The sequence below is a fragment of the Lupinus angustifolius genome, chromosome LG08, assembly GCF_001865875.1.
Source record: "Lupinus angustifolius cultivar Tanjil chromosome LG08, LupAngTanjil_v1.0, whole genome shotgun sequence".
Taxonomy (NCBI): domain Eukaryota; kingdom Viridiplantae; phylum Streptophyta; class Magnoliopsida; order Fabales; family Fabaceae; genus Lupinus; species Lupinus angustifolius.
In genome coordinates this window covers 11842455-11855405 of record NC_032016.1, presented here as the reverse complement: position 1 = coordinate 11855405, position 12951 = coordinate 11842455, and the positions used below count along the sequence as shown (strand labels likewise).

General features: G+C 41.6%; 1 protein-coding gene across 1 annotated transcript; it reads left to right on the top strand.

The window, feature by feature from the left end:
- Positions 8428-10269, top strand: LOC109354119 (UBP1-associated protein 2A-like). Its single transcript, XM_019596472.1, has one exon. The coding sequence runs from the start codon at positions 8489-8491 to the stop codon at positions 9914-9916; it is 1428 nt and encodes a 475-aa protein (XP_019452017.1). The 5' UTR covers positions 8428-8488; the 3' UTR covers positions 9917-10269.

Here is a 12951-nt window from a genome sequence, read left to right as displayed (position 1 = left end):
TATATATATATATATATGTATGTATGTATGTGTGTTTGCTACATTCCTTGTGCCTTGAGATTTGGAACCGATCTTCTCACTTTCGTGATATTGAGTTTGAAACAAACATATACCTTAAATTGTTATATATGTTATTATTATATATATTACTAATTATTATATATGTTACTATTATATTATTAAATTTTACATATGATACTAATTGTAAATTTGAGTGTTATATATGTGATCATTCATTCTCTTCTTCTCAAATTACATGATTTTTATATGTTACTATCAATTAGTTATGGGTTTCAATTTGTTTATTTTATTTATATTTTCTGTTGATAATAATAATAGTTAATAATGTTTTTTATTTATGGACAAACAATGTCTCATGAAATATGTTCCAGCCCGATCATATCTGGGTTGTCCTCCATCTACTCCGAGTATCATGTGCAACATTCCATATATCCCCATTACTCGCCTTAGATGGGTCCACTCGTGGCAGATGTCATAAATGCTCCTGACGCATCATTAATGCCTCCGACACACTATTTAATGCACATTTGACATGCTATTTAATGTACATTTGACATAACATTTAATGCACCACTGACTCGCTATTAATGTCAGACAACAAAGTGCATGTCACGCTGTATGCACATTCTAGCTGCTCCCAACAATTCGACAAGAGCAGATCCGCATGACAAGCAAGGACGACCAGAGTACATCTCCTGTACCCGTTAAATGCTGACCAATGACCAAATGTCATCTCAATATTTCTTAAACTCTATAAATAGAGGAGACCACACACGGATTATAAAAAATTCATCATCCCCTCATTTATTGCTACACTTATTTTTCCAACTTCTCTCTTATTTACCCCATTTATCTTTCTAGAATACTCAACTGACTTGATCGTCAGAGAACCTTTTTAGCTACCTCCCTCAGCGAGTCCAGACGACACTCCGACCATATCCCCTAATCCTTCACCTTCTATTGGGCATTCTCCATCGACCGCTTTACAACAGTTACCGACTATTCCCTCTTAGTACAAAAAGAACATTGGTGTCGTCTGTGGCTTACCCGCAACATGGTAACCACCCGTAACCAAGCTCAACCACTCAGCCAAACAGAATCGCTCAACACAAACATTCCCTCGAATTATAACACCCCTTCCATTGACCCCCAACACTGGTGCAACCATCTTAACAAGCTAGCCAAAGCCATCCACCAAATCCTACCCAAGAAGCGCCCACAACCCAACAGCTCCTCCAAATGATACAAACTCAAGGCCAAATTATCCAACAACAGGCCCAACTACTAGCTGAGCTTCGCCAACATCGACCCAAATCTAGTAACGGATCCTCGAGGTCAGTTGTCGATGAGCACTCTGCTGAATCCACCGAGACTTCCAGACTAGTAGACCCTCCCCCCAACACAAAAACCACTTAGATAACCCATCCCTCCAACCATAGCTCCTCATGAGCAAGACATACTTTCACTGAAACCATCACGTCTTCACCACTCCCTAAACATCTTACATGCCCCAACAACATCGACCAATATGATGGAACAAGTTACCCACATCGGCCTTTGAAGCCTCAATGTTGTTCCATGGGGCGGCTGACCCTATCATGTGTCAGGCCTTTCCCATCACTCTGAAACATGTTGCCTTGTAGTGGTTTACACGACTGACACCTAACAACATTGATCAATGGGCCACTCTCGCCAACGGATTCAACATCCGGTTCACAACAAGCAAAGAACAACCCCACTCTTCCTACACCCTATCCGGTGTACGTCATGAATCGCATGAACCCCTCCGAGCTTATTTAGACATGTTCAACTCAGAGGCTATGAAGGTATGCACCTAAGCCCGGAAGTGGCGGTGCATATCTTGGTAACAGGGTTGCAAGACGACCTCTTTATACATGAGTTGGATAAGTATTCAAATCTCATAATGGAAGAACTCAGATCCAAAGCCCAACAATTCATTAACCTAGAGGAAACTCATCCTAACCGCCCACCAGCCAAACATAGAGAATATCAACTCCCCTCACGGGAAGCCAAACGACCAAGAACACACGAACACCCCCGGGTTAATCCATCCCGACAACCCAAATACACCTCCTACACCCCCTTAATGTTAGTCACACTAGAATCTTGCAAGAAGTTATGGATACCCATTTGGTCCAACTACCCAAACCCAACCCGGGCAGAAAGCTATGGACCCATTATCGCTCCAAATATTGTGATTTCCACACCTTCTTTGGACACATAACCGAAGAATGTACCCAGCTGAAGGGCACTATTGAAGACCTGATTCAAGATGGACACCTCCGACACTTTATTGCTCGAGCCCACCAAGGACTGTCACCACCTCTGCGTCGATCCAGTTCTCCTCGAAGATTTTCCCATCCAAAAGCTCAACCAGAACGCCCTCCAAACAGAGACCGGGGAGATCAATATCATCCCTACAATCAGTAACAAAGGAGTCCGATGGACATCAACACAATATCCGGTGGATTTGCCGTTGGGGGTACATCTAAGGCATCCCAAAAAAGGTATGTCCGGGAAGTCATGCAATCAACTGTCTAGAACCCCCGCCAGTATTAGGGTCATCAAACAACACCCCTGATCTCTTTCGACGATCGTGATTATGAAGGCGTCGTTCGCGGTAATGATGATCACCTCGTCATTACCGCCAAAATGAATAATAAAAAGGTGGGATGCTTATTTGTCGACCAAGGCAGTTCAATAGATATTATGTTTCAAGATTTATTCACAAAGATAGAACTCAAAGATAAGGATCTGTTACCTTATGATGAGCATATTGTCGGTTTTACTGGGCAAGGGGTCACCCCCCGATATTACGTTGATATATGGATTACTATTGGAGAGCAACCATTAACCCAGAATTTTCTCACCACTTCCTAAACATCTTACCCGCCCAAACAACATCAACCAATATGGTGGGACAAGTGACCCGCATGATCACATAGATGCCTTTGAAGCCTCAATGCTATTCCATGGGGCGACTGACCCCATCATGTGCCGAATCTTTCCCCTCACTCTGAAATGCGTTGCCTTGTAGTAGTTTACATGACTCGCACCAAACAACATTGACCAATGGGCTACTCTCGCCATTCAACATCCGGTTCGCAGCAAGTAAAGAGCAACCCCTCTCTTCCTACACACTATCTGGTATACGACAGGAAACACATGAACCCCTCCGAGCATATCTAGACTGATTCAACTCGGAGGCCATGAAAGTACGTACCCTGAGCCCGGGGATGGCAGTGCATATCTTGGTAATCGGATTGTAGGACGACCTCTTCAGACAAGAATTGGCTAAATATTCAGACCTCACAATGGGAGAACTCTGATCCAAAGCCCAACAATTCATTAACCTAGAAGAAACCCATCCTAACCGCCCATCGTCTGAGCATAGAGAATATCAACTCCCATCATGGGAAGCCAAACGACCAAAAACACATGAACACCTTGAGATGATCCACCTCAACAGCCCAAAAAACCCAAGTACACCTCCTACACCCCACTCAATGCTAGTCACAACAAAATATTGCAAGAAGTTATGGCCATCCATTTAGTCCAGCTACCCAAACCCAACCCGGGTAGAAAGGTGGGGACCTAGGACCGCTCCAAATATTGTGATTTCCACACCTTCTTTGGACACATAACCGAAGAATGTACCCAGCTGAAGGGCACTATTGAAGACCTGATTCAAGATGGACACCTCCGACACTTTATTGCTCGAGCCCACCAAGGACTGTCACCACCTCTGCGTCGATCCAGTTCTCCTCGAAGATTTTCCCATCCAAAAGCTCAACCAGAACGCCCTCCAAACAGAGACCGGGGAGATCAATATCATCCCTACAATCAGTAACAAAGGAGTCCGATGGACATCAACACAATATCCGGTGGATTTGCCGTTGGGGGTACATCTAAGGCATCCCAAAAAAGGTATGTCCGGGAAGTCATGCAATCAACTGTCTAGAACCCCCGCCAGTATTAGGGTCATCAAACAACACCCCTGATCTCTTTCGACGATCGTGATTATGAAGGCGTCGTTCGCGGTAATGATGATCACCTCGTCATTACCGCCAAAATGAATAATAAAAAGGTGGGATGCTTATTTGTCGACCAAGGCAGTTCAATAGATATTATGTTTCAAGATTTATTCACAAAGATAGAACTCAAAGATAAGGATCTGTTACCTTATGATGAGCATATTGTCGGTTTTACTGGGCAAGGGGTCACCCCCCGATATTACGTTGATATATGGATTACTATTGGAGAGCAACCATTAACCCAGAATATCCAAGCTAAATTCCTGGTTATTGATTGTGTCTCGGCCTACAATGCCATCCTCGGGCGACCAACCTTAAACCATCTTGAAGCAATAGTCTCCACTCCACATCTATGCATGAAATTTCTCTCATCCAACCTCCGGGTATGTACAGTTAAGGGATATCAACAAAGTGCAAGGAATTGTTATCAGATGAGCTTACGTTCGAGCCACATGCTAGCCCAGTCACCACCCCCACAGAAAAGACAACGAAACGTGCACCTGGTAGAATTGGATGCTAGAACAGACGAGGGAGAACTCCACCCTCAGCCAAAGGGGGAGAAAACCTCCCTTCAGCTTGGACTCTCAAAAGAAGACCTGGTGTATATTGGCAGCATTATCAATGAAACTCAAAAAGCCAAGTTGGTCGAATGTTTGAAAGTCAACAAAGATCTTTTTGCATAGTCTACCGTAGACATGCCATGAATTAACCCCTTGGTCGTCTGTCACCGGCTCACAACAAACCCAGGGGCAAAACCAGTGGTCCAGAAGAAAAGAAAGATGGGTGCCGAAAGGACAGCCGAGGTTACTTGGAAAATTTCTGAACTACTTGAAGCAGGATTCATCCGAGAGATTGCATACACCACCTGACTGTCAAACGTCGTGTTGGTCAAGAAACCATCCGGGAAATGGCGTATGTGTTTGTATTATACAGATTTAAACAAAGTGTGCCCCAAAGATCCATATCCACTTCCGAACATTGATCATCTTGTAGACAACTCTTGAGGGTACCAATTCTTATCATTTATGGATGTTTATTCCGGGTATAATCAGATACACATGTACCCCTCAGATCAAGACAAAACCGCATTCATTACACCCAAGACGGCCTACTGCTACACGGTCATGCCCTTTAGCCTGAAAAACGCATAGGCTACCTACCAAATAATGATGAACGCCGTGTTTGGGGATCAGGTAGGAAAGAACGTGGAGTATACAAGGACGAAATGATCGCTAAGAGTTTATCAACAGAGGATCATGTGACCATCTTGAAGGCTATCTTTGCCCGGTTGCGCAAGTTCAATATGTACCTCAATCCTGACAAATGTACATTTGGGTTGAAGCCGATAAGTTTTTGAGGTTTTTGCTAACCAGTCAGGGTATCGAGGCCAACCCAGCAAAATGTCAGGCAATTATAGACATGCATAGCCCGAAGTCAGTTAAAGAGGTCAACAACTTAATGGGCGATTGGCGGCATTGGCCAGGTTTCTCCCTATATCCGCTAAGCACTCTCTCTCACTCTTCCAGTTCATCAAAAGGAGCAATAAGTTTATTTGGTCAGATGTCTGCGAAGAATCTTTCCAGACTTTCAAACAATATTTAGCTACTCCGCCCGTGCTTTCCAAGCCTACACCTGCTGAGACACTATATGTCTACTTGGCAGTAACAGAAAAAGTCGTGGCAACCGCTCTAATAAGAGAAAGTGAAGACGACCAACACCCAACATACTTCACTAGCAAGGCCCTACAAGGCCTAGAGCTCAGATATCAGAAATTGGAAAAGTTCGCCTATGCCCTCTTGATGGCAACGAGACGGCTACGTCAACATTTCCAATGTCACCTTGTAGTGGTCGCAACTAACCAACCAATCCATCAGATTCTACATAAGTCGGAACTCGCTATGCGGATGATCTCCCAGTCTATTGAACTCTCATAGTTCGACATACGGTATGAGCCTAGAACGATTATCAAGAGCCAAGTCTTATCCGACTTTGTTGCTGAGCTAACTGTGCAACCTAGCAGTTCTAAACAGGTATGGATTATCTATGTCGACGGATCATCCAATCCCCGGGGCAGTGGAGTAGGAATCTTGCTAGATAATGGTCGAGGGGTGACCATTGAATACTCACTCACTTTCACCTTTCCCACTTAAAACAACTAAGCAAAATATGAAGCATGCATTGCCGGTCTACAATTGGCTAGAGAAATTGGGGCTTAAAAGGTCTCCATATGCAATGGTTCTAAGCTTGCAGTCTCTCATATTACGGGTGTCTACCAGACAAAAGATGCGTTACTCGGAAAATACCTTGCCAAGGTTAATGAACTGATGGCCAAGTTCGAAATAGCCTCCATCCAACACGTCCCAAGGGAGCAAAATATTCGGGAAGACATTTTTTCCAAATTAGCAAGCACAAAGAGCCCAGGTAATAATAGATCAGTGGTTCAAGGGACGGTCCTGCAACCCATTGTCATGGCCATCAAACAAGTACAGATCCTGGATGACTGGACTGACCCAATCATTAGATACTTAACCAATGGCGATTTACCGGCGGATCAGAAGGATTGGCAAAGATTCCTTTGGTACAGTTCGTGATTCACCATAGTCCAAGGTTGTTTGTATCGCTGAGGCTTTTCTACTCCCATGCTTAAATGCCTTGGTCCAGATAGGGCTCGGTATGTCCTCCAAGAAATCCACGAAAGAAGTTGCGGTCATCATCTCGGCGCAACATCACTAACCAAGAAGGTACTTTAGGTCGGATATTACTAGCCGACCATGGAAAAAGATCCCTCGAGTTCACCAAGAAATGCACACCCTGCTAGTTGTGTGCTGACCTCCATAAGGCCCCCCTGAAGAGCTAATAACAACAATGACCCCATGACCATTTTGCAGATGGGTATGGACATTCTGGGACCATTTCCACCAGCAACCGAACAACTTAAATTCCTGATAGTGGCGGTCGACTACTTCACTAAATGGATCGAAGTTGAGCCCTTATCCAACATCACGACGGTCAACATCCAGAAATTTACTTGGAGGAATATTATAACACGGTTCAGGATACTCGCTACAATTGTCACTAACAACAAGACTTAATTTTTCGACCGCAAGTTCAGGGACCTATTGCCAGGCCTTCACATCAAGAAACACTTCACTTCAGTTGAGCACCCTCAGACAAATGGTCAGGCAAATGCAGCTCAAAAAATCCTCTTGCAAGGGATAAAATGAAAATTGCAAGAAGCTAATGGAGCATGGTCGGAGCAGTTGCATCATGTCATATGGGCCTACCACACAACTCCTCACTCCACCATCGGGGAATCACCTTTTAACACCACTTACGGGTCTGAGGCTATGGTAGAGATCGACAAGCCCACCTGGCGAACAATGAACTTTGATGAAATCACCAACTCGACTATCTTGAGACACAACCTAGACTGGATCGAAGAGAAGAGAGATCGGGCCAAAATCAGAGAAACCACCGTCAAAAGAAGGACCACTGAAAAATATAACAGACCTGTGGTACCACAAGATTTTGAAGCATGCAGTTTAGTGCCCTAGAGGGTCGACGTCGGCATAGCAAAAGGCAAGCTAACACCCAATTGGGAAGGACCTTACCGAGTAATCAGCAAAACCGGCAAAGGGGCCTACAAGCTCGAGGACCTGACAGGGAATGAGATCTCCCGTACTTGGAATGCGACAAACCTACAACAAGTTTTTGCTTAAGAATGTAAATCGTGTGCCAGACCTTTAAACAGCCGAGTAAAGGATGTAATCAAATCCAACTTATATGTTAACGAAGTATGGTTCATATGTCTTTTACAAGTCCTCTTGGTCGCCAACAATATACCACTCCGACTAGATCCCTTGATCCTACTGGACATTCACCATTGACAACTTTACATCAGTTACCGATTATTTCCTCTTAGTACAAAAGAACAAAATATATTTTTGAACTTTCAAGATGAATTTAAAAAGAAGAATATCGCGAAGCCGAACCTAACAATTTATGACCGGTTTGATTTGGTTCCTACTATAAAATTGACAATTAATTTAAGTGAACCGAACCATGTTGTTATATTTAGTTCGCCCATTGAATTGCATAAAAAACAGAAAAGAATAGAACTTTTAGAGCTTCCCTTTTATATGCACATAGGCGGGATACCTAGAAATGAGAGTACCTCTCACAATTTATTAGACAACAAATATGTACCCATGAAAACTTGCCGGTGGGATACACTTAACGAGGATCCACGGGTTTTGAGCCGGGACGAGTCCAGAAAATGATATCTGGTAGGGCAGGGTAGTATTTAAACCCATTGTCAAATATAAAAACAACCACCAAATCCTAGCTTCCATTTATACTGAGGGAAAGTTGTGTTTGTGAGCCCTTCCACCGTCTTAAACAAACCAAAGAAAATGGCGAGGAAGCGAAATCGGCCACCTAATTCTACTCCATCTCAACAGCCACCACTCAAACTCCATCACCACGATTCAGAACAAGAATACCAAGAACAAGTAGAAGAAGAATCACAAGAAGATGCTGACGTGGCCCAATATATTAATCACACTGCTAACGTGTCATCCACGTCATCAATACCTGCCGAAGAAGACGACGATTCGATCAAGAAGCTTCTAGAACACTTAGGGAAGGACGAACTCGCCACCCTGCTCTGCGAAGTCGCCTCCAACCACCGCGACGTGGCGGACCAAATTCGTAAGGCGGCAAACTCTGATCCCTCACACCGGAAGGTCTTCGTTCACGGCCTCGGCTGGGATACCATCGCTGAAACCCTCACCGCCGCGTTCCGCCAGTACGGCGAGATTGAGGATTGCAAAGCCGTCACAGACAATGTCACGGGCAACTCCAACGGTTACGGCTTCATCCTTTTCAAGACCCGCTGTGGTGCCCGCAAAGCGCTCGAGCAGCCACAGAAGAAGGTAGGTAACCGCGTGATCTCATGCCAGCTGGCATCTCTCGGCCCTGTCCAACAGCAGCCCGATAATTTTGCGCAGCCGAATTATAATAATTTGGCTGCGCCTAATAAATCGGCTGCATTTAAAGTGCCAGTGGTGTCTGAATATACACAGAGGAAGATCTATGTGAGCAATGTGGGGAGCGAATTGGATCCACAGAGGTTGCTTTTGTTTTTCTCGAAGTTCGGGGAGATAGAGGAAGGACCTTTAGGGCTTAATAAGGTGACTAGGAAACCAAAGGGGTTTTGCTTATTTGTGTACAAGAGAGCAGAGAGTGCGAAGAGGGCATTGGAGGAGCCGCATAAGGCTTTCGAGGGCCGTGTTTTGCACTGCCGGCAAGCCATTGATTGTCCCAAGTCAAGGAAGCCACAAAAGCAACAACCTCAGAGGAAGGGGATGAAAGCTGCAGCCGCAACAGTAATGCAGTTTCAGAGAAGTGGTGGCAACTCTGGTTTTGTTACCGCGGGAGACATGCCAGGGCACTTGATGGCACCGGCTGGACCAGCGGTTGGGTTTAATCAGGGAGCTGCTGTATTGCCTGCGCAGACACTGGAATCGGCTCTTGGGCAGGCATATACGGCACTGCTTGCATCTCAGGGTGCTGGCTTGGGGCTGAATGGTTTGTTCGGAACACTAGGATCACAAGCAACAGTGAACCCTGGGGTCCCGGCTGTGGGTCATGGAATGCAGGTTGGGTATAATAACCAGGCAAATGTGAATCCAGGGGCTATTGGAGTATATGGGAATCAAGTAGGATTTCCGGGTGCATATCCAAACCAACAGGTGGGGCTTGGCTCTGGAAGAGGGCAGCAACAGCAGCAGTATAATGTTGGCCAATTCGGCGGTGTTGTCCCTTACACGGGGCCCTAGGTATGCATGCTTCACATATGCATTCATATTCTTTCTAATATCTTTGGTTATGATACCAACATTAATCACTAACTCATTGGTTATGATACCAACACCTTTTAAGACCATGGTTTGACCTAGTTTTGAGCTTAGAAAAAATGAAAATATTAATCACTAACTCATTAGTTATGATACCAAGTTACTAGCACTTTCTGTATGATTGACACGCTCTTTGTTAATGGAGCTAATGTTGTACCATACCAATATTAATGGCTTCACAGGGAGCTTTTTTTGTTCTTTCATTCATTGCTTCATTTGTTCATCTTGACTGTTACCATCAACGACAAAAGCAATAATAAAAGCCTTTCCCAACTAGGTGATATCATTTATGTAGATGATACAACTCTCTATATGGCCTGTGTGTATGTTTTTTTATCATAATTTTTCCATTTTTATCCATTAATAAATTTGATGAATGGATGTCTCCATTGCCATGTAAGCATTGTTATCTGCATTTGGAGAGATGGACACAAATTGTGTAAGAATTTTGAGGGCCTATGCAGGGATTATAGGTCTGATGCATATAATATTGGTGTGTCTCATCTATCTCTTCACATGATAGGGTTATGTGCAACACATTGACTTATGAGAGGATACTAACATGTGTGTTATCCGTTCTTTTCTTTCTTTGGTGCATATTTTCATTTATTTTTGCTGCTTCGGAATTTTGGGCTTTGGTGACATAATGAGTCTTGCAATATCATACTAAGTACAGAAATATGTTTATGTTTATCAGTGTACTATTGTATTAGACATTGTACAGCATGATTTAGTAACATAGATTAAACTCTTAAGTACGTTACAGAATCCTATGGTTTCTCTTTATGATTCTTTCTCTCTACATGGTATTGACTTGAAGAATGGATAGTGAAAATCCCTAGGATTATGTGAGTGAATCAGCAAGTTTCACCACTATATTGTACTTTGTTGTCTTATCTATAGTATCTAGTTTGTGTAATATGTAATAAAGTCACTGTTGTAATATTGCTCGTTGTTTCTGTTAGATCCTGCACTGACTGTTGTTTAAAACATTTTTTTGATGCTTATTCATGTCTTGTTTGCAATAGTATTAAATATTAATGATCTTTTATGCACTCTAATTGAGGACTTTTCCTGTTTCATTATTAGTTTGTTATATTAAAGACGGGGAGCATGATAGATTTCCATTATTTGTTTGTGTTTTTTGAGCTTCTAATTTGATACAAAAGTTCTTCTTATCATAGTAGAATGTTGGATTATAAAGTAGGCATCAAAATTTAATTTTGTTCAAAGTTGTTTATCCAATCTTTACTTTATAATTCTTGTATAATGATTCTACAAGAACTTTTTATTCATGAAGACACTCTTAATAGTTTTTTTGCTCTATGCATCCGATCACACACATAAAGTAGAGAATGTTTATCATCAGCATCAACAATTCTTAACAAGCGGATTAGTTGATAATAATTCCAAAACCTAGTATCAATTACAAACTCCACCAATCTATTTGCTTTCCTATCCTATAGTATCTAGAATTTATAAAATCTTTACTAGTGACTAAACTTGCAAATCATGTTTGTGTTCATTGATGCTTTTCAATGCAAAAGAAGTTGTTGCAAAGCGAATTGTCATAGGACATATGATTTCTTCTAGTCTTTGTCTTTTCCTTAACTGTGCCAATAAAACTATGGTTGTAAACAAACTTTGTTATATCATATGCCCTCTTAGTTAAAGTACTCACATACTCCATTTTCCCAATGTATCCTAACATCAAATTTAAAAACGTGCAACACAAGGAGACTAATATATAGGTGAAAACTTCTCATTTAAACAATGTTCTACCTTGTCTTTCCCTCCCTTTTGATGTTAAACATCAATTAAGAGAACACTTGGATCAAGTTAGTGGTAATAGAGGAGGAAGGACTAATCAAATTCAAGGGGAAGAAGATCCTTATGAGAAAATGCTATGCAACAAAAAGGAAATATGACTCTACCAATGCCCACTAAAGCCAAGGGTAAAGAAACAACGATGAGTAAAAGTTCAAATCAAAGCATAAACATGGATTACTTTGAGAGCTCAATCCTCAATCATAATGAACTTTGCAGGTAAAGATGTTATTCATAGGATTGATATGTCAATTTCTCAATTATCTTATGATTGTATTGCATTCAACTGTACAATTTCAGTTTACTATTGCCAACTAAAGTCTTGTTAAGAAACAACGATAAGTAAAAGTTCAAATAAGAGCATAAACATGGATTACTTTCAGAGCTCAATCCTCACTCATAATGAACTTTGCAGGTAAAGATGTTATTCATAGGATTGATATGTTAATTTCTCAATTCTTTTATGATTGTATTGCATTCAACTGTGCAATTTCAGTTTATTATTAACCTATTATAGATGTAATTGTCGCAAATGGTTCTTGTTACTAAGATCTTAATTTTTAAGTGATTAAATCTAATTTGTTGTATGTCATGGAGAAAGAAGGTGAGTTATTAGTTGAGACCTTTAGGAATTTTCTGGAAAGAAAATGGTTGCATCATCATGCCTGATGGTTGGCAAGATCAAAGAAGTTACAGGTTATTATTTTTTTGTGTGTATTTTTTGAAAGAAATAACTTTTGTAAAATATGTTCATGTATCTAATGTCATTTAAGATGATGCTAAACATTTTGCAATTTGTTTATTTACTTAGTTGAGTTTGTTGGATTAACCAATGTCGTGCACTTGGTTACCGTCAATGTTACAATTTATAAAGTTGAATGAGTTGTAGTAACAAATTCATTAAGTTGTAATTTATACATACTGCAACTTTATAATTTGCTAGCATTGTTGGTAACCAAGTATACAAAATTGGTTACTTCAACAAACTCAAGTAACTCAATAAACAAATTTTGAAGTGTTTAATATCTCTAACAATATCAGATATATGAATTGATCTCACAAAAGTTATTCCCTTAAGAGAATACACCATAAAATTGATAATTTGTTAATTTCTTTAGTCTTGCCAACCA

Excerpts from the sequence above, each read along its gene's own strand:
- LOC109354119 (XM_019596472.1), top strand. The coding sequence starts at position 8,489 with ATGGCGAGGAAGCGAAATCGGCCACCTAATTCTACTCCATCTCAACAG.